The 22,896-nt window shown below is 28.0% G+C and overlaps 3 protein-coding genes across 12 annotated transcripts in view; 2 read left to right on the top strand and 1 right to left on the bottom strand.

Moving 5' to 3' along the window:
* The window catches only part of LOC127289601 (chondroitin sulfate proteoglycan 4), a 59,118-nt gene extending 51,908 nt beyond the window's left edge, over positions 1-7,210 (top strand). For all 4 annotated transcript variants that reach the window (XM_051317623.1, XM_051317626.1, XM_051317622.1 and 1 more), the window contains 2 exons: positions 4-410; positions 1,466-7,210. In XM_051317623.1, the coding sequence (XP_051173580.1) occupies positions 4-410; positions 1,466-3,448 (2,390 nt within the window). In that variant the 3' untranslated portion in view covers positions 3,449-7,210. The remainder of the gene's footprint in view (positions 1-3; positions 411-1,465) is intronic.
* Positions 7,211-8,126: 916 nt separating this feature from the next.
* The window catches only part of LOC127289598 (peripheral plasma membrane protein CASK), a 157,320-nt gene continuing 142,550 nt past the window's right edge, over positions 8,127-22,896 (top strand). For 4 of the 7 annotated variants that reach the window (XM_051317614.1, XM_051317616.1, XM_051317613.1 and 1 more), the window contains exons 1-5: positions 8,127-8,672; positions 16,439-16,551; positions 17,037-17,142; positions 18,362-18,439; positions 18,956-19,131. In XM_051317614.1, coding sequence (XP_051173571.1) covers positions 8,614-8,672; positions 16,439-16,551; positions 17,037-17,142; positions 18,362-18,439; positions 18,956-19,131 — 532 coding nt within the window. In that variant the 5' untranslated portion in view covers positions 8,127-8,613. The remainder of the gene's footprint in view (positions 8,673-16,438; positions 16,552-17,036; positions 17,143-18,361; positions 18,440-18,955; positions 19,132-22,896) is intronic. The other 3 variants (XM_051317618.1, XM_051317617.1, XM_051317611.1) reach the window with 2 other exon arrangements.
* LOC127289599 (uncharacterized) lies at positions 11,387-14,492 on the bottom strand. Its single transcript, XM_051317620.1, has 4 exons — positions 14,331-14,492; positions 14,018-14,195; positions 13,278-13,540; positions 11,387-13,151 (listed from the first exon to the last, which is right to left on the bottom strand). Exons 3-4 carry the CDS (start codon positions 13,333-13,335, stop codon positions 11,938-11,940), a joined length of 1,272 nt encoding a protein of 423 aa, XP_051173577.1. The 5' UTR covers positions 13,336-13,540; positions 14,018-14,195; positions 14,331-14,492; the 3' UTR covers positions 11,387-11,937.

Here is a 22,896-nt window from a genome sequence, read left to right as displayed (position 1 = left end):
CAGATGGAAGTGATGCACAATTTTCCTTCACTTTATTTGATGGTATACATGCAACGGACACTTACAAGATTCCAATTGTTACAAAACCCGTTCTCCTCTTAATTCAAAAGAACAATGCCCTAAATGTTTTTCCGTTAACGAGGAAGACGATCTCTGATAAATTACTGTTAACGAACTGTTCCGATAATGATCGAGAAATTAGATACGTTGTCAAAAATCCACCGAGGATGGGAAAAATTATAATGGAAACTAGCGAAGGTGCTTGGCAGGAAGTCAATAAGTTTACTCAAAGTAATCTTAATCGAAATAAAGTCACTTACGAACACACCAAACAATTTATGGATCTTTTGGCCAACGATTCTTTCACATTTGACGTCGAGACTCATTATGCGATGCCAATTCTCAACCAAGTAAGAAATCAATTTTATAATATTAATTGTTAGGTATAATAACTAAATATTGACATATTGGAAGTTTAGTATTTTTAAATTATTGAGAGTTAAATATCCTACATTTAATATTGGAAAGTTTAGAATTTCAAGTCAAATATTGAAAGTTCAGTATTGAAAATCGAATATCAAAAGTTAAGTTTTAAATTTGAAATTAGTCTTGAAAGAAAGTGCCAGTTTTATCTATTTTTATTATTATTTATTTTGTTACCTAGAATAATTTTTTACACTGTTTCTAAAAATCGTCCTCTCCTCTAAAATTTCCTGCCCTTATTATTTATCGCCTCTTCAAAATTTTCCGAATTATTCTTATTATTTTTTATTTCGTTTGAATTCAGTCAAATTCATTCGAATTCATTTAAATCCCGCTTTTTATCATGTGAATTGAATAAAAAAAATTGACTAATCTCTAATCAAATTCGAATTTACAATTTTGAAACGAATTTACAAAAATTACACACGTATTGCAACATATTAGAGATTACATGTAAATAGAAGAAGCATTAGAAGTGAAATGCTATGTGCAGACACGAAATGCTTCATACATTATTCAATTCGTATTTTTCACAAAACGGGATTGAAGATGTTATTCAGAAAATTTACCTGAATTTTTCTCAATTTGCTTTTTGTTTTTACTGGAATGGTAAAAATGGCACTAAAAGTGAAGAATTCAAAGAAAAATATGACGAAGAAAGAATATTTTAAAATGAAATATTTAAAGTGAAATATTCAAAAGAAAAAAGAAAATTAAAAGTGAAGAATTCCAAATAAATAATAAAGAAAGTCAAATATTAAAAGTTAAGTATAAAAAATAAAGTATTAAAAGTTGACTACTGAAAGATAAGTATTGTAAATAAATTATTAAAAATTAATCATTGAAAAATTATTAAACTTTAAAGACTACTAGTAAAGTATTTAAACTTTCAACATTAAAAAAAAATTTGTTATCAAATCCCAGTATGATTATAATAATTTCCCAGCAAGTTATTTTTAAAAACAATTGTCCTTGTTTTTAGGTATTTAGAATAGACATTTCAGTCTCGAGTGGAGGACTGGACAGATACGTTGTTCCAACAACAGTAAGAGTTGAAGAAGGAGGAAATGCACAAGTCCTCATGAACATCAGTGGAATAATTTATTTTCTAAAAACAAAATCCGGGATTACCGAACCAATAGTGAGATTAAAACTTACAGCTCGTCCTCAGCATGGCCATGTGATGCTGCAACCAGACTTGAACATTACAACTTTCGAGCAGCCTCAGCTTGAAAATGGAAAAGTTTTTTATTTTCATGATCATTCTGACACGACGGAAGATAGTATTGGATTTTCTCTCTATCTCATAGCTTCACAACTAGCGCGGCAAGTTTTTCTCTGCAACGTCAGCATTTCAGTGATGATTACACCCGTTAACGATCAGCAATTCAAACTCGAGATAAATGAACACATCACAGTTGTACAAAATCAAAATCAGACAATAACACGAGATAATTTATTAACAACGGATGCAGATACTGGACCTGAAGATCTTATTTACGAGGTGATATCTGGACCAACACATGGCCGATTGCTATTGTTGCCGTTTAATCAGAATTCGTCGGAAGTACAGATAGCGAATAAATTTTCTCAATTTGACATAGATTCTTCAAGAGTTGTTTATGAACACAGTGGTCCATTGCAAGCTTCTATTCACTTTCGCGTCTCGGATGGATATTTTAATCCCGTATACAAACTCTTTCATATTCACGTTGTTCCAATAAAATTGAACGTTACCGTTCCCCTTTCAGTGATGATACCACAAGGTCAAAATATTGCCATGATCTCCGAAGATAACGTGAAACTCGACTCGAATGTAAGACAAGATTTAATCATCTATAATGTGACAAGATCACCTAAACATGGTGTACTTTATGTACGAAATTTGCCTGCAGTAACCTTCAAACATCTCGATCTACTTGCCAAGAGTGTTATATTCATGCAAAACGACATGACAGTCTCGAATGACAGTTTAGAATTATCAGCTCATGTTAGTGGCTTTGAAGTCAAAAACATCCATATCGACATAAAAGTTGAACCATTAATGATCATGAATCCTCTAATAATAGTCGCCGGTGAAAAGACACAATTGACTCTTCAATATTTAGATGCAACACCACTTGCTAAATTGACAAATAGCAATCCAATTTACACGGTGATAAAGAAACCAAAACTCGCCAAACTCAAGAGAATTATCAGAAGCTCATCATCGTCCGGTGAAAAGAGAGGAACACGCGAAAAAGAAGTGTCAAGATTCACTCATCAGGAAATTGTCTCCGGTGTGATTTACTTGGTATGCAAAAAAATATCAACCATGCATTTTGAAGGGGTTCCGGATAATTTTGGTTTTATTTTGGTTGCTTCCATTTATCAACCAGCGGAAGGAGTGTTTTCCTATCGATTGAAACTGGATCCCGACGGCTATAATATGACTCTGGGTGGTCCAATGGACCCAGTTGGTCATGAGGGTGAAATGGCAATTGCTCCAAATATGAGTAACGATTATTTACTCATTTTGGGAATGTTGATTGGTGTTTTTGTACTGAGTGTTGTCGTGATCATTACAATTAGATACAGACAAAATCAATATAAATACGCGGAAGAAGATGACAAGCCAGAATCATCACCAACTGTTGGTGTGATGCCTTTACCAAGACCTCCTGATCATTTGATGCCTGCAACACCTCATCTTAAGAGATTTGCCAATGATCATAATAACTTAACTGCCAGTACACCTTTACCATCTCTTCCAACGATGACATCCACTTTACCTCAATGCAAAGTTATTCCTTTGAGTCCATTGGAGAGTATAACGGGCTCTGAGGTCGACGTCTCAGCGAGGTATCCCTATGGAGTTGCCGACGGTGATGAGTGGAGTAGTTTCGATACTACGGAATTACCCTGTCAATCGGCAACATCACAGCGACCAAATCCTCTTCTCAGAAGAAATCAATATTGGGTCTAGCAGAAGTCTTACGCCCACACGGGGCGAAAAACTGGCTAGAATTTGTATAAAGAAAAAAAAATTATCAACTTTCTCAAAGACTGACCTATGTCAAGATTATCTCATCGCTACTACGAACTCAATGTGCCTAATGAAGTAAGACTTTTCGAAGCCTTTCTGCAATCCTGTGGAGCCACTTGTGAAGCCGCTTTAATGTGTGATTGTTCGTTTTTTATTACGAGTGACAAATTTATCTGCGCTGCGTTAAAGACAGTCGTGACGAGATTAATGTTTTAATGCTTTTAAATTCGTATGTTGAATGAAATTCGGTTATAATTCGATTAATAATAAGCTGAAAGTAAAAAGTTTCGAGACAATTATTTATAAAGTAAACTTAGAATATCCAAACGAGAATGGAATAGAATATAAAAGATAAACAGTTTTAGTAATTCATTTGACCTAAAAATGTGTTTCAACGAAATATATTCTTTAGACATCCTTCATGAAAAAATAATTCTAAAATAAAAGAAATTCTTTTGTCCTAAAATAGTGAATAAATAAAAAAAATATGAAGGAAACGACAAATTAAAATTGTAGTGCCATTTAACTTTTTACTCTCAGTTTATTATTTTAATGAAAGTACTGATGGTATAAGCTCGCAGTGATGAAAGAAAAAAAAATTGAAAGAAACGAGTACATGTTTTGACTCAAGGGCCTAAAATAAGTACTGGAATTTCCATCCACAGTCAAAAGGAGACGCAGATATCATATGGTGTAAAGACTGCACGCTCAAACCAGGGAACACAAATAATTTTTCTACTAGATTCATCAAGATAAAATATTTCTCATCGCTTCTCGATGAAATTTTCAAGACTATAAAAATTGCATTTTGTTGATGCCTCGAAAGCTCAAGTCGTAAACATATCTTTTTAAAAAACATTCTTCTTGTAATCAGCTATGCATTTTATAAAATCAAGAGTTTTCTGACTTGAGTTTCGATTGAACAGTGCAATTGTAGATGTAAATTAACTTTTTTTTTGCAATCAATTTTTTTGTTTTAGTAAATTTTACTGTAAATCTTATATTTACATAATATTATTACCATAGAAAAAATATTGGTTTTAATGTAAATATTAATTTTTGAAAATAATCTAGTTTCATAATAATCTCCCTGCGCACAATCAACAAAACTTCAAATGATATAATGCGTAAATTTGATTAAAAGAAAAAAATTAGGTGATGAAATATAAAATTTTTACAAGAAGACACGAATTTTTTTGATGCGAAAGATGAAAATTATCGAAAATAATAAAAATATAGGCCTACTAATGATTTTTTGAATTTTTAAATGATTTTATATTAGATCATCTAATTTTGTATTTACAAAAAGTATGTAAGCAAGCATGAAACGTAGTAAATTCTAGAAACTAGAGTCTTGATTGAAATTTTAAAATTCATAGCTCATTAGCTAGACAAAAGCTAAAAATTATTTATCTATGCAGAAAAGATTCAAAGCAACGAAGTGTAAACTGCTAATCTATATGAAAAATAATAAATGGATAGTGGAACTTCTTAAATTATATTTTCTAAATAATTTAAATTACAAAAATAGGCTTTATAAATTCGGAAAGAGCAAATAATAAAAAAAAATTTCATTTTATTTAATTTTCCAGATTTTTGCAAATTTCTAATTATAAATTACTAATTTAATTTGCAATTAACAAATTAAAATTGATAATGATTTATATCTATAAATTAAAAATTTTATAATCAAAAATTAACCATTTTTATTTATAAATTTGTAAATCTTGTTTCAGTAAACAATAAACTCTGTCTATTTTTTATTTTTGAAATTTTTACATACATTTCAATTGTATTTTGTTAGTTCACAGAGCTTAATATGAAATTTTTATATTGAATAAGCAAAAATATAGTTGAGTCACTATATTATTAGTCCATGCAAGAATTACCTCAAATATTTTTGTCTTTCTCAAGCGTTAATTTCACATTGTACGAATAATTTTACTTCATGCATCATATAGTTATATTTATTACGAGAAAAGCTATCATCGAAAATTAAATATAAAAGCATTTACAAAAGTATCGCTTAGAAACTAATATACTACGTCCTGTACAATCAACCGATCAGTCATTTTATATTAGAAAACACTTTTTATACCATTAGAATAATGAATAATGCTTCAAGTGTAAATAATAATTATAAGTAGATCGTTTTTAGCTATGTATTTCGTGCGAATAATTATTTGCTGGCACACAAAAGCAATGACCATTATGATCAAATTTTTTTGCATCAAACAGTTAAGAAATAAAATCAAAATGAAAAAAATTAACAAAAAGAACTATATAGAATGAATAGAAAAATTAAACAGAAAATTAAAGGAATAAAAAATTTATTAAAGTTAAAAATTGTGTTAAATTTAAAACAAAAATTATTAAAGTTTAAAAATATTTTATTAATGTTTATTTAAAAGTGTGATCATAATTTCACTGCTTTAAATAGAAATCTCTGACGCACGTATTTCTTACTATTTTATAAAACGAATGTGCGTGAAACTCAAAATAAGACTTGACTGGAAGATGTTCCAAATAACTATATATATATAATATATATATATATATAAATAGAGAAAATTTAGAATGCTACTATAATAGTAACTATTATAGAAGTGGACTTTTTTTTGTACATCAAATGTCATTAAAAGTAAATATATATTATATATAATTTCGCAATTTCATACGAGTTATAAAATTAAATGTTACAAATTTAAACGATGAGATGATTATTTGTTATGTCAATGGAATGTGATTTATATGGAAGTGTATAATAAAATGAATGTTTTAATTTATTATTTTAGTGATTAAAGAAATTGTCAAAATTGCTGATAGCCTTTGTAAAACGAAAATTCATTTAAACATGCATTTTAATTAAAATTAATTAATTAATTAATTAATTTTAAAATAATGCAATATTTATTGAAGAATTGAAGAACAAAATATTCTTTTCTACAATAAAAAAAAATATTAAAATGAATTTTATGTTTGTTTTGTGACTGTAAATGTATGTGTGTGACAGTTGGAAAAAAGTATTGTTCAAATGCAAATTGAAAAAAAAAAATTATTACATCGTCCATCGATATGGTCGGTTATAAACGTGTTTCAGTATTATAAATGTATGATACGATGATTTTATGAATGTTGATTAAAGAAAAATGATATGTCCATTGTTTTCTATGAATATAAATATTAATTTACATTTGGAAATATTTGTGAATAAAGACAAAGTCTTTATTGAAAAAAAGCTTTATGCGTATAAATAATCTGACGCATTCTAAAATAGACGTTAAAATAGAGTGGTTATTATTGTATAATTGTAATTATTATTATTAATATTATACTTATATTTTTTTTAATTACTTTAATAATAATATTATATAATAATAACAATAATAATAATAATAATAATAATAATATTATTATTATTATTATTATTATTATTATTATTATTATTGTTCTTATTATTTAATACTTTACTAGTTAAATAATTTATCAGCACCTATAATAACAATTTTTTTTATAGTTAATTTAAAAAGCCGAATTAAGCTAGATTTTATATATTGTATACCTGTTATAATTAAATTTTTTTATATTTAATGAAGTGAATCGTTTTGAGTGCAAATCTTATACTCATATATAGTTTACATAGGAATGTATTTTCCCTGTCGACTGTAAATCGTAAAACCAATAAACTGAATGTGCGATGTTTATTGTTGCTATTGAAATCTATCTTTTTACAATATTTTTACAATTTTAATATTTATGTGTTTTTTTAAATTTATTTATGTTTACATTAATCGTGTATCAATTGTTTAATTTTATTTTTAATTGAAGACTAATTTTAATTTTTTAAATTACATACATGCATATTTTTCTTAAATTCTTTATTAATGCAGTAATTAAATAATACAAATTATTAATTTAATTATTGTTTTATACGGAAGAAGAATTTTTAAAATATTTACATTATAATTAAAAATAAAAATAGAAATTAATGAAATAGAATAACAATATTTTAAATTACAATTAAATCTAAAAATAAAGATATAAATTTTTTAATTTTATAATTTCAATTAGTTTTGACAATTTTAATTATTATTCAATAATATATTTTTTAATTCATATAAATTTTTGCCGGCAATATTTGAATTTACAGTAGTTACCAAACTACCATCATAAGGTAAAATGATTGTCGATAACTGTAATGGAAATAATATTTTTTGCAAAATAGTATATTGACAACAGTTAATAATATTTTAATTTTATGTATGTTAATTAATATTAATAAAAAATGTTAAATGTTTTTTTTATTTTAAATTGTGCCGGCAAAATAGATAACTAATTTAATTTTAACCGCGCTTTAAAGGCAACCAGTTATACTTTCGTGATAATATTTTTAAATCAATTTCTTTCTCGTTTATTGTGTTAACAGAAAACATTTTTACAGCTCATATTTTTATACCGAAGATTAAAGATTTACCCCATTTAAAATATATAATGAAACATTAAAGAAAAGCAGAAAAAAATATAAAATAAAACTGAATACTTCTAACCACGCCCGCCCCACCATTGAAACATGCGCAGTATGACACGGCGCAGTTGCTCGCCGCATTTTATGCAACCAGTTTTACATTGGAGCGAGCGGCTCTGCTCCCAGTAATCTGCACTCGTATCGGTTTATCAAGACTGGGGGCCAATTCTGGGCCCAAATAATCTTAATAAATTCCATAAGACCGAATTTAATCTGGTCTCATATGGATTTTTAGAAGCTGTGCTCGCGAAATAATAATTCATCATTCATTTGCTCACCGGTGGGTAGCCCGGGAGCAGCCGATGGCGTTCGATTGACATGCCCATGTCATCTCAATACAACATTATTTATTATTACATATTCTAAGTAAAAATATAATAATAACATTTTTAATCTCTGTGCAGAGATCAGTGCGACAATCAGTGTACAGTGCGTAATCATTCTGTGACTCGTGCGTGGAGCGGGTGATACTATTCGGAGGGGCGAGGCGCCGTGAACTTGCTGCTAAGACTGTCGTCACGTTCGTCTAATCTATTAGGAGCCTCGTTTGTTTTTACCACCCACTGTCAAAAGTGAAAAAATGGCTGAGGACGAGGTTTTGTTTGACGATGTTTATGAACTCTGCGAGATAATTGGCAAGTGAGTACCTTTAATGAATCATAATATATTATGAGAGTTTTAATACTAACAGGGGCGTAATGGCAGTAGCGTAACCTAAAAATACGCCTTCAGGCCAAATGGAGCATGTGCGGATGACAGTAGTCAATTTCTAGATGTTTATTTTTCCCTGCATTTGTTTACAGAATTCATATTTATGATAATCAGATTATTATATACTTCTTTGATCTTATTAATGCTCGTGAGTAAGTTTTATTAGTTTTCCTAGAATTTATGATAAAAAAAAACACTAAATTCGACAGTTAAAATATAATCAAAATTTGTTATTAGTCAATTTATTTTTCAATTTTTTGTAATATAGTTATTTCTCCTATTTTTAGGTTAGGTTTGATTATTGATGTTTTGTTTGTTTGGACTTTTAGTATAGTTATTGTCAATTTGTCAGTAATAATTTGTTTATTTCTTTTTCAATTGTCAAATTTACATTCTTGGAAGTTTATTGTCAGAGAATAGTTATTTTCGATGTTTGAGTGAATAGTTTACAATTCTAGTTTTAGTAGAATTTTATTTCAAATTCCTTGAACAAAAATTTAAAAAAAAAAACTTTTGCTTCAGGTTAAAGGACTTGAATTCATTTAACTTTTCCTACTTTTTTCGAAAAAGGAAAGTAATGAAATGGGTGCTTTTAAAATATAGTTCAACGAATTTTGTATAGAGCCTTCTATTCATTATACGTTACTTTGATAATATTTCAGCATTTTGTGCATAAAAGTTTAGTGTGTTTGTATTGCAAAATTTATAGTTGAGCTTTTAATTATTTATTTATTGATTGAAGGTCCTTTGATAAATTTAAAAATAAAAACATAAATTATATTATTTTTGTTTTAATATTTTACACTCAACGTGAAAGGATACTTTAGATAGAGTTTAGAATTCAGTGAAAAATATATTTGATTTGAATGTCAGTTTTGATTTCTGATGTATTATTTAAATCAAAAATGTTTTTGTGTTTGTGCTTGAAATATAAAAGTGAACATCTCGCAAAGTCATCCATTTTATTGACAAATTGATGAAATTATGTTTTCAGAAATTGTAAAGTAAAGAATTTGTTTTTTGTTTTAACTTATAGTAGTGGAAAGTGCTTCATGTTGAAAAAAATTAGTAATTTGCGGGATTATTTATTTTTTATTTGATTGAAGAACTATAATTTTTTTAATTCAAATAAACATTTATCTTCTGATGATAATGATTCAGTTATTTGATTTAGTTTGTCATTTTACTGTACTACTATTTCACCATGAAATTAGACCATAACAATTATTTTATTAAAGTGAATTTGAGATGACAAAGAAAATACAGTTTACACATTTCTTTGATCTTCAATATCATTATAATAATTATATAACATAGTTGATTATTATTCAATATTCGAATATCATATAATTATACATTAGTGTCTTTATAAAATTTTAACAAGCTCATTAAATATAACTCTATAAAATTCCATTTACTTTTAGATCTGGCAAGGAATGTATGACATTTTTTATTTCCTTATAATCACAAACGTAAGAAATACCGAAATCAATTTTCATTCGATTTTTCCACGATTTTGTTAGCCAATTAAAACTTGACCTTTGTGCAATATCCTTACATAAGAACATATCGCTTGTAATTCTTTTGCTAAAAGGATCATTCACTCCAATAATTGTGAATGCTAAACAATAAATTGGATCATAAACTATTTTCCAAAAAAATTTTGGTACTCGAATGTAATAATTATTATTATTTTTGTCAACGCTTAAGAATATCGGTTGTTTTTTACGATTATTATCTCTAAGTGACATTTGTCCATGAACGCCAGTATAAATGATCACTTTTAATTCATTACTGATGACAAATTTTCGAATTGCACTTTCAATATATTTCCAATTACCAGAATTAAATGATGACCATTGTGGTGCTGCATTTGCTAATGTAAATGTCGAATTTTGTTCTGTTGCGTAAATAAAATCAGATTTAGCAGCCAAATGTCCTCGTTGTAAATGATATTTTTTTATATATTCTTGAGCCAATTTTTTTGAATTGAGTATAATTCCCAAAATCTTGACTTGATTTTTCTTCGTGTAGAGAAAATTTATATTATGACCTGGAAAGAGATTGTGACTCGACCAACTAGGTCTGGGGCTGTTACTTTGATACCAACCGATACTTTTACTCATTTCCGCTTTCACATAATATGTTTCATGAGTTTTGTTATCTCGACAAATTTCCAGTATTGATATAAACTTTTTTGCAAGTTGAAAGCCAACTTTGATTTTTGAAAATTTTTTATCAAGACACGTATCACTTTTTTTGACGATACTTTTGAAATTTTTTTTACAAACACAAGAATGAAATGAATAAATATTGTTGTTTATGTAAAATAAATTATTTCGTACGCATGTTGCTTTATTGATTTTTTTCGATATCAAAGTAAGATTCAATTTATTAGCATTTCCCGGACAGGCCAGAAGAATTGATTGATCAGCTTGTAATTTTAATCTACCGGTTTCATCTGGATAAACAATTTGAAAAGAACTGTCTAAAATTAGTGGCTGCGGTTCTCTTAGATCTCCTGTTTTATAATCTATTGTTATTTGGCAATCTTTTTCTGAAAATAAATTTTCTTCTATTTATTTCGTGGAAAAGGAGTTGTAATATAATTAATAGGAAAATGGTAAATTATAAGAAACAAAGATTTGAAAATTGTTTATTGTAATTAATAATAGTTATATTTTATTATCGTACAATTTTTTTTAATATAGATTATAAGTTTTTTTTTTGCAATATTTACCAGACTTTAGAGTAGATAAGATACTTTTGTATAAAAATATCATTTTCAATGAGCACAAAAGTTTCTTCATTATAGCGAAAGAAGTATTGAAATTATTTAGTTTTCATTAATAAAACAAAATAAAAACTTAATTAGAATCAGGTTTCTTGGAGGCGAGAGAGTGCTGTTTCAAATGTTTAAATGGTTTTGCATTCTGATGCTGATAAGAATTTTAAAGTCGTGCAATCGCAAATGGAAAATGAACGCTTAAGTGTGTTCTGAATAATTAATTTGCATTCTTACAAAAAACCAGATAGTTTTTTAAGTGTTTTTGTTGACCACGTACATACAATTTCAAAGAAATTTTCACATCACTAGACATTTTAAAAAAAAAAAATTTTTTTTTATACAAATGTTTATTATATTTGTTTAATATAATTATTATTATAAGTAATTTTATTCATTATGTAGGGATCAATCATTTTCATCGTCGCTGTCATTATTTTCTTCTATATCATCTAAGGAAATATTTACAGAACTTTCTAAACTACCCTTGACTTTTAGTTTTGGTAGCGTATGAACAACTTTCTTTATTTCATTATAATCACATATATACGAAAATCCTAAAGAAATTTGTGTTCTTTTTCTCCATGATTTTGTCAACCAATCGAATTTTGAACTTTTGGCGATATCTTTACATAGAAACATATCTTTTGTCACTTTTTCACTAAACGGATCATTGACGCCAATTAGAGTAAGTGCTAAATATTTAATTGGATCGTAGACAATTTTCCAGAAAAATTTAGGTACTCTTATGTAATTATTATTATTCTCGTCAATATCAAGGAATAATGGTTGTTTATTATTGTTAATATCATTAAGCGTCATTTGTCCATGAACTCCAGTATAAATTGTTACCTCCAAATCATTAACTTGTACAAATTGACGAACTGCATTTTCAATATATTTCCAATTGCCAGTGTTAAATGATGACCATTGAGGTGCTGCATTAGCATAACTAAAAGTTGCATTTTGTTGTATTCCATAAACAAAATCAGATCTTGCTGCCAAATGTCCTCGTTGTAATTGAGCTTTTTTGAAATATTTTTGAACTAACTCGTCTGATTTAAGTATTTGTTTTAAAATACTTTTTTGATGTTTTTGTTTATAAAAATTATCTACTTTTCCTTGAAAAAGATTGTGACTTGACCAAGTAGGTCTGGGATTTTTCGATTGATGACCACCAACACTGGCGGTCATTTCCTCTTTAACATAATAAGTTTCGTCAGTATCATCGTCTCGGCAAATTTCATAAATTGAAACAAAATTATCAAGTACACGAAAACCAACGTCAACTTGAGAAAATTTATTCAAACAAGTTCCTTTTCTTTTGACAACACTTTTTTGACTTTTTTTACAAGTAAATGAATGAAATGAATAAGACTTTCCATTAACTTTAAATTGTTTACTTTGAACACAAGAAGCTTTAATGATATGTTGCGAATTAAAAGGAGCATTGAAACCATTGTTTTTATCTGGACAGGCTAACAAAATTGATTGACCACTAGAAAATGTCAATATTCCATTTTCATCAGGATAAAAAACTTTATAAGAATTAGTTAAAATCAAAGGTTGAGGTTCTTTTAAATCTCCGTCTTGAAAATCTATTGAAATTTCACAACCTTTTTCTGAAATTTCCAATACACGTTTTTATTAAATGTTCTTTAATTATTTTTATTGACAAATAAATGTATTTTAATTAATTATCAATAATTAATTATTTTACTTTTATTATTTAATTATTCAATACTTACCACCATGAGAGAATGTAACAAATAATAAAAATAGAATCGTTTTTAACATTTTTTTCATATTACTTAATATCTATTAGAAGTTAAAAAAAAAAAAATATTTTTGCAAAAGAGATTCTTAAGAATGGTATTCCCATTTATATAAGGCATGGTCCTATTCACTTAAGTTTGATTAAGTTAAATTAAAGTGTGCGTAACTAAAAAAAAAAGTGTGTCTTTGATAAGACGCACGTAGAATATTAATTTTTCACATCTGTGCAAACTAACTGTAACAAACAACATTTTATATAAAACATAATAAATTATTTCTTACATTAAAGAACATTAAGTAAAAAACTGCTTTTTAAAAATTAAACTAATTAAAATTCACAATTTTTTGTTTAAAAACACATTTTAAGGAAAAAAATTAGTTTTTCATGTTTTTTTTTTTTTTTTGCAATTCAATTAAATTTATGTGAATTTATTTTAAATAATTTTTTTATCAACGTTATTAATATAATAATAAATAAATGCAGGGTGGAATTATTTCATAAATGAATAAGAAATATAGGTTTTAAAAGTAATAGCTGTATATAAAGTTTGAACTTTCTTTTCCATTTTTTTTTGGTGAAGAAAAGAGAAAGAGATAACAGAAGATTGAGGGGAGGAACTGTAAATAATGTAAGAGGTTATCTAACCAGGTGGGATATGTAAATGTGAATCTCTCGATTCTAATGCAAAGAAGGAAGGATTCCTCTACTTACAATGTCTGCATTCTTTAGCTCTTCATAGTTACTCGTTATTACCGAGAATCCTTTATTCAATAAGGAAAGCATTATAAATTTTAATAATTCAATAATCTTATTCTTATTATGAGAGAATAATCTTTATTGTCATTGTATAATTTTTCACAGTGTACTTAATTTAAAAATTTTCGAAAATCTGTAAATGATAAAACATCTCTTATTAAAAAAACAATCTTTTACTATAGACAAAATAGGATAGTGGATTAAAAGTAGTTTTTTAAAAACTCTTTTTAATATCACTGGTGAGCTTTAAATTTTAACCTTTGATTACCTGCTTTTTGTGGTATATGTGGTTACTGCAGCTTAACGTTTAAGAGAACGTAACCACAGGTTTCTTTTTTAATATTAATTAATTAGACTATATTGATTTTAAGTTTTCAATTTTTACGTATATAGCAAAATTTGATATTTAAATGTGGTTATACTATTAACTCAAGAACAATTGACGTATGTACTTAAAAAACAAGACTGTTTAACAATATATCATTATAGAACTGGAATTCATTATCAATATTGATAAAAATTAGATGTCATTTTCACAATTGTATTTTTATCTACTTGTTCTAACGTATTTGAATTTTTTTTTAATATATTTTATATTCGTTTCTTTCAATTTTCAAATAGCGACGTTTACTGTTGTGACATCTAAATAAAATTGTTGTCATGCTCTTGGATAATAGCCAAGGATCGTGCAACTAAGCGACAAAACGACAGAACATCCATATGAACGCTTTGATGACGCCAAGAGACGTACTTTTTTTTACTATATTTGAAAAATCAACTTTGTTCACATTTCTTTTCCTTTTCTGATGTCAAATTTCCATTAGGTACGAAATTATTATTGTTGACAACAAACAATTCAATATTTATTTGTTTTCACATGAATCAGGGAAATTAATTCATATCTAAAAATCGATTTTTTTCTTATACGCTGTAAAAGATTGAATGTTTTCTATAATGAGCGGTTGATTGTAAAGCACGTGAATAGACGTTTTCTCCTTCTCTGCATTAAATAAAACTTGATTCTAAAACCAATTATTCAATTTCTGATAAATATGCTGCAGCCACTTGTGAAAAAAAAAAAATTATTTACTAATATTATTATGATTATAGTTATATTATTTTTAGGGAGATAAAATTACCTAAAATATTTGTTTTACGTAGCAGTTTTTTTTTGTGTATAAGAAAATAAGTACTAAAAAATAATAATCCTCTTATTCAGCGATATTTTAAATTGCCGAGTGTAGTTTTCTTCATTTTAATTTCCACCAATTTGCATTATAAGCTAATTTGTAGACGGGTAAATGAAAGAGAGAAAGAGAAAGAGAAAAAGAAAGAGAGACCATTGCAGGTGGCATCTGCACAAGAGGTTTTAAAAGACTGATATTCCCATTGCAATTTACTTGTTTCGAAGCTCTTTCATTGTACACACCAATTCCCTAGAAATTCCCTTCAAAAACTTACAAATCCATCTAAGATGAATTGTGTATTAACTTTAGTATTGTTACTCTGAAAACTTTGAAGCCTCGTTGACGAGAAAGAGAGAGGAGAGAGTTGAAACATTTCTGCTCCATTGGGAATGGAAAGCTTCCAACAATCGAAAAGAGCTTTAAGGAAGAAATGCTGTCAACAATATTTTATCATTGTATATCCCACAAAACATGTGTTACAAGATTCTAAAAGTTTCTTCACAGAAATATTATTTATTATTTCTTTTGGCCCTGTGTTAATAATCTCATTCATCGAGTTCAATTTCCCATTCCTCGTGTGTGGTACCTGGTCGATGTGTCTATCCAACGGATGTCCAATAATGTGGAAACAACGGTAATATAGAGTAGGCACGTGGGCTGCTTTCAATTCCAATGGATTTTGTGGTTACACCCATTGTCAGAAATTTCCGAATATCCAACTCTCCATCGTCTTGATTAAACTCACGATTCTAGCTATACGATATGCTTTCCCTACTCTGATTAGAATTTTAATGCAAGTTCAATTAATATACAAACCATTTGTCAATTTAATCGAACTCTCTATGTTGGGGTTTGAAGAGATATTTATTGATTTTAGTATATACTAAAATTTTAACAATTGTTTTTTATTTATATAGAAAACTTTTTTTTTTACTCTACAATCTTTGTTTGGTATTCAATCAACTATTATCAGTTTGCAAATTGTAATAATTTAATTTACTGAACTGCATTCTGTTGTGACGTAAATTAGGTCAGGATTTAAAAGGCAGATTTTTAAATTAATGAGAATTCTAAAACTTCGCTGTATGAATAATTCCTCCTTTCTATGAAAGATATTATATATATAGACTTGAAATTCACTCTATTCATGTTGTTGTCATATGGACTGATTTTTTCTTTATTGTTACAGGGGACCATTCAGCGTTGTACGGAAATGCATTCATCGGCAGACAGGACAGACATTTGCCGTAAAAATTGTCGATGTGGCAAAGTTCACTTCTAGTCCAGGACTCAGTACAGCGGGTGAGTGTGTATATTCTCGAGCCATTAATTTCCGGTTTTGGAGAAAATAAACCAAACATCAGTTATCCTGTTTTACAAACTAAACATCATCCAACTGATTCATGAATTTTTGCTCTATCTATACTGCGTGCGTGGGGAAGAAAAATAGATTTGGTTTTCTTTTTTTTTTTTCCTTATTCAGCCTATAGCACAGACTGGTTTTGTATACTTGTTTGTAAACAAGCAGAGTCAGGAATAGGGGTTGCATTATCATAAATTTCCATGAACGGTAGTCGTATGTCGACTTAGGCTGATGGTCTCAAATAAACCTTGAACGAGCCATCAGAATACTAACTACGGGATAATCCGATCATATATAATTTATAGTCGTCCATCAAAACAAACAAGCCCAGTGATCAAACAATGTAATTTTTATTTTTGAATTGAGGGAAGGAGGATATGTATTTAATTTAAAATTTATCGTTACAATTGAAAATTTGTTGCAGATTTGAAACGAGAGGCGACAATATGTCATATGTTGAAACATCCACACATAGTTGAATTATTGGAAACCTACAGTTCCGAAGGAATGCTTTACATGGTGTTTGAACAGTAAGTACTTGATAATTTTATGAAAATTAATTCATTAGCCTTTAATTAGACAAGAACTGAAAATCTTTTTTGTGTCCCCATTAATTTTTTTACAGTTGAAAAAAATGAAATGAAAAAAAAATTAATAATAACAAGTATAAAAACTAATTTTTTAAGAGTATTGCTTAAATAAAAAAAAAACCTTGAATGTTCTTATACAATTAAATATTTGTTTTATTCATTTTATAAAAATTTTAAACATTTCAGTAAACAAAAAAGTTGAAAATTTTGCAGTAGCTCTAAGGTATATGTAACCTTGGTGTAAATTAGCTTTATATAAACCTTAGCTAACGTTGAAGTTTTGTTTGTATAACCCAATTTCTTCATTAGTGACGCTGTATAATTCTTGAGATTTTTGTATTCTGTTCCAATTATTTACATTCATGCTTCACTTTTAGAAGCGCCAGATATATATTTACCTCATTAGGGGAAAATTAATACAGTATGGAAAATATCTGACAATTCTCAAATATCAGTTACCAATTAATTATTAAATAACTATTAGGTGGTTATTTATAAATTATAAAATATTTTCGAAACGAGTTGAAAAATAATAATTTTAAAAAACTATATAAACGATTTTTTGCTTGATAACTTTTACAAAAAATCAAATGCAATGGAAAACAATGAAACACAAGATATAAAAAAAAAGTGATGGAAACGAATGAACGTAAGAATGAAAGAAAACCGAGAAATAGGTATGTGGCCCCTCGGAGAATGTTTCTTTTCTCGTGTAGAAAAAAGCTCATTCGCGTCTACCTTGCTCTTGTGCTAACGATCCTTCATGCTCACTACCAGCATTCATTCGCGAGGATAACTATAGTTCGTTGGCCTTTCTTGTTTGAACGATATTGACCTCGTACGAAGCTTACGTCTAATAGTTATGCAAAGTAGAAAAAGTGAGAAAAATATAAAAAGAAAAAAAAAACAGTAAATAACAATTCACTCTTGAAAATTTTAAATAAAGTAGATTAAAATAAGTAAAATTTATATTCTTTTGTATTTCGAAGAAACTAGGATTTTTTGAAATAATTAAGAGCTTTTTATGAATTAATATAGCTGGAAAAATATAGTTAAATATTCAATTATTTGTTTGTTTATTACTTGAAAATAAAAATTATTATAAACAAATTTTCAAGTAAAAAATTTGATTTAATTAATAAGTATTTTGAATTTTCAGTATGGATGGTTCAGATTTGTGTTTCGAGGTGGTCAGGCGAGCAACAGCCGGATTTGTATACAGCGAAGCCGTTGCCAGGTGAGAAACAAAAATTTTATATTATTTTAAAAATATTTATTGCATTTTATTAAAAAAATTTTTAGAGTGTCTGACAATTCACTCGTATTATGTTATCAGGGAAATGCATGTCAGAGAATTTTTTTTTTTCTTGAAGATGTTAGACACTCTGAAATAACGAAAAAATAAGTTAACATATACCATTACTAGTCAATAAGTTTCAATCAATCACATAAATCCAGTGAAATCGTATTTTGAAAGTCTTATTCGATATATAATATCGTATAAGACGTTTCCATTTCCCTAGTATAAGATGGATAGAAAGAGCGATTTGATTTGAAGGAGATAAATCTACCTCGGGAATAAAAGTCGACGAGGTTTGTGTTTAGAAAAAAAAATGAAAGCAAAGAGAGTGTGTGTGTGTGTAAATGTATATATGTGAAAAAGAAATGAAATGATATTTGAAAAAGTTTTATCCTGCGATGATAAGAGGTAAACGTTGATAAAGAATCCTAAAAGCTTGTGCTTCAATTTCAGCCACTACATGAGACAGATCCTGGAAGCCCTACGTTATTGTCACGAGAATGATATAATCCATCGAGACCTGAAACCACAGTGCGCCCTTCTTGCCGGAAAAGAAAATTCTGCTCCAGTGAAGTTGCGCGGTTTTGGTGTCGCGGTACAACTTCCGTCCTCGCAAACCAATGGCGTTGGTATGTAAGCTTTTTCTAGTTTTTCTCTTAACCATTGCTATGCTATCTATAACCACTATTCTCGGTGATGTGCTCTTTTTTTTTCTTTTTTTTTTTTTTGCTCCTCAGAGAGCAACGTGTACGCCCTATGACTAGTCCAAAACCCACTATTCTCCCAAGAGTTTCCGAGAGCTGCTAGAGACACGGAATTGTAAAATATTATCCCCTATAGTTTTCGAACTTCTGTATACAATCTCTCGCGTATAATCCTTATCCCGTTTGGGTTAGTAAATCTTCGAGACTGGGAATTGAAAGCTAAGAAACGAGAGAAAAGGCACTCGCACATACACACAAGACCATGCTATCCAAATTTTATGTTCCTTCGATCGGTCAGTTGGCAAAACTTCAAAAAAAAAAAAAGAAAAAGAAAGAAAAAAAATATAGACCAGCTTCTGGCTATACCAAGAGAATTTTCCACTAGCTGAATGTGCATTTAATGAATTCCGAGAGGAGAAATTTACAACACTGCGCGAGAGCCAAAAACATTGCCTTTTTTCAAAGTGTATAACATCCCATGTTTTTAAATTGAGTTAAAAAAAGATTTTCCTTTTCATCATCGTGATTGTGAAATTGGAATTTTCCCTTTTATTAGAAAGCGGCAACACTTTTATCTTCGTATGATCTTCTGTGCGTGTAAAGATTAAAGTTATAGGCTCATAAATTTTCAGTAAATTCACTTATTTTCTGTCTGGATTATTCATGACTATTATTAAATCTCTAATACACTTGAATGAAAAGTAGATCTCTTTAAAGAAAAATGTTGAAAGGAAATTGTAATTTTATTTATCACTATGGTTTTCATTTTAACGCTATATAGAACTGCTTTAAATGGTTTTCAAATAATTTTTTTTTTTCAAATGTTTTAAAACATTTTTGAAATATATGCTTTACTGAGAAATAATACATTTTGTCGCGAATGCAAAACCCTTTTCAATATACATTCATATATGCAGTAAAAATATTTCTTTTTTGGTTTAGCATTTAAAATAAGTCATTAAGACATCAGCTTGAAAAATGAATTCAAATAATATTCTGGTTCGTTAAAGCAATGAAAGAAGCTTTTGTTCTTGAAATCCTTTGCTAGTGCGCGACTACTCCGGGTTTGGCTTTGAGGATGATAAAATTACTGCCAGAGGCACTGTAACATTGGTCGAAGCAACTTATTAATGTCGCAACTACCCTAGAAAATGAATCTTAGTTTGTCACTGGGAAAACATCTGCATCGTGATAATTACTTTTGAAAATGGTCTACAAAAGTGATTAAAGTTTCTTAACGAGCAATTTTAAAAGTGATATCCACTATGAATGGACATCTTTCTCTTTCTTTTTTATTTGTTAAGAGTATCACTTAGCAATTGTTGATATTAATTAACTATTCTTTTAAAAGAAGTTTTCAGAAGTAATTTTACGTAAACAATTGCATTTAACTTTTTTTTTTTTTTTTTTTTTTTTAAACGAGTTTATTTATAAAAGTTACTTTATTGAAATCTATTCATTTAAAATAACTTTCAAAGTGTTGCCCCTTTAAATTCATGATTTAATTTTCTTGTAGATATTAGTTTCAATAGTTTCTAACAGATATTTACATTGATAAGTCAATAATTTTAATAAGTTAATAATGTTGATTTTAAGTTTATTAATTAGTGAGTTAATTTTAATAATTCGTGAACTAATTTCTGGGTTTTGGAAATAAAAATTTTTTCGATACAGAAGAGTAGAGATGATTTCTAAAATATGAATTGATTTTCAAATATTGGGAATAGAAAAATATTTTTTGTTTAAATAAATAATGAAATATTTTTATAAACAGAGTGAGCATTCATTTTTCTACTTGTTGATTGCTCTTTCTGTGATCTACTATTTACTATACTACTAATACTATACTATTGCTATTACTATGAGTCTGGTTCGCTTCGTCAGTTATTGGCATTCGCATTCTAAATTTTGTGTGTTCAATGTGCAGAATGCAACGGCTTTTATCGGTTCTCTTCAGTTGAAAAATTCATTCTCAACTACGCGATTCATATACACACACACATTTTTAATCCTTCTCGATGACAAGTTCGTCGTCCGTTTTTTATTATTTCCCTCAAATTACATAAGTGCTGATGACTTGACACATCATTATTTCAAGTAGCTGTAATTAGAAAACATTATTAACATGATAGTTTATTTTTAAAATTTTTGAATGAATTTTCTTTACACTTATATAAACTCTGTATTTATTGTTTCATACATCACGAACAATATTTTTTGGACAAAACACAAGCTTACAAAACATGAAAACAATATTCTCATAAAAATGATTATAAATTCTTATAATTTTGAATGTAATAGTAATTGCTTTCTCATTGGAAGTAATTATTATTATTAAATAATATAATTATCATAATTTATAATAGGTTTATATTATTATAAAGACAGTAGTGAATTTTGAAGTTTCGAAGCACAGTAGAATTATTGAAATTTCAGAAATGACAATGAGCAATTTGCACACACGCATCTTTCCGTTATTAATTAGATTAAGTAGAATTATACTCCTTGAAAAGTAATTCTAGACGCTCAAATTAACACGACTTTTTGACAAATTATTTTAAATTAATTATTTTACAAATCTTAAGGGGATTCATTTGTTTTTTTATTAACTATTTCTTTGATTAAAGAAGAGGCTTAAATGAGAGAATTTAATTATCCATTAAAAGATTATTAAAGGTTTCTTTTTATTTTTGCCCTAAGTTTTTATGGCTTTGTAAGTAATGGAAAAGTAAGAAGTTTTTTTGTCTCAGTCCAAGTTTTTTTTACAATAGGATGGGTTTTGTTGCCAGTTACTCAAACACGTAATCATGTATCTCGTATAAACTATATACCACTACCCCGTTCATCAAGCAATTTTAATACGCACTTGAAAGGAAGTGTTTACGTTTCAGTGTGTCTACGAATAAAAGACTAATCGATAATTCAACTGAATACCTCTCTGTGTGAAGGGCGCAATAACAATAACACCCTTCATGTGGAATAAATGGCATAATTTTCGAATTATTAGTCATTGGACTATTCCCACAATTCAAATAACATTTGGTTATCATTTTTGTCTCGCGATTGAATTGAAACAAATGAGGTTTATCTCGATGCTCTTGATCAGAATTTGTGTGTATTTCATAATATTTCATTTTTGTTGATTAAATTTTTGAATACATAAATGAATTTCTCACATTTAGTTGACTAAATGCTTTTGTAATAAATTAACTTGGATATTTTCAAAATTTCAATTAGTTCATTGAATAACACAAAAAAAAAAAAATTTTTTTATTGAAAAAGTTTTATCTCAAAAACTTTGCTTCTTCGTCTATATACTATACTAAACATTATTGACGACCTCTTATAAAGTTTTGACATTGCTCAACTTGCCATACTTTTCAACAAGACGCGCTAGACTAAGAGTTTTAAACTAATTTTGCAATTACCGAACGGGAAATTTATGAAGTTCTTAAAGAACTTTTGTTCAATTTTGTGACATTATATTTTAACTTATCAGGGTCAATATTTCAGTGACACTTTCTGAAAGTAGACTGTAAAGTAGGTTTTAAATTATTGAAAATGAAACTGTAAAAGATATCGTTTCAATGATAGTAGAAAGACTAATATAAAGATGAGAATACCGTTTTTACCTTTTTTGAAACAAAAATTTTTTTTTAGAATTATTTTAATACAGTGCTTTAATAAATT

This window comes from Leptopilina boulardi, unplaced genomic scaffold, assembly GCF_019393585.1.
Source record: "Leptopilina boulardi isolate dan_hultmark-lab unplaced genomic scaffold, ZJU_Lbou_2.1 LbouV2_48, whole genome shotgun sequence".
Lineage (NCBI taxonomy): Eukaryota > Metazoa > Arthropoda > Insecta > Hymenoptera > Figitidae > Leptopilina > Leptopilina boulardi.
This window is presented reverse-complemented; position numbering and strand designations above follow the sequence as displayed.

Coding starts and splice junctions, on each gene's coding strand:
- LOC127289599 (XM_051317620.1), bottom strand. CDS start 13,335: ATGAAAAAAATGTTAAAAACGATTCTATTTTTATTATTTGTTACATTC. Junction 13,152..13,277: donor TGTTACATTCTCTCATGGTG/GTAAGTATTGAA, acceptor TGGAAATTTCAG/AAAAAGGTTGTGAAATTTCA.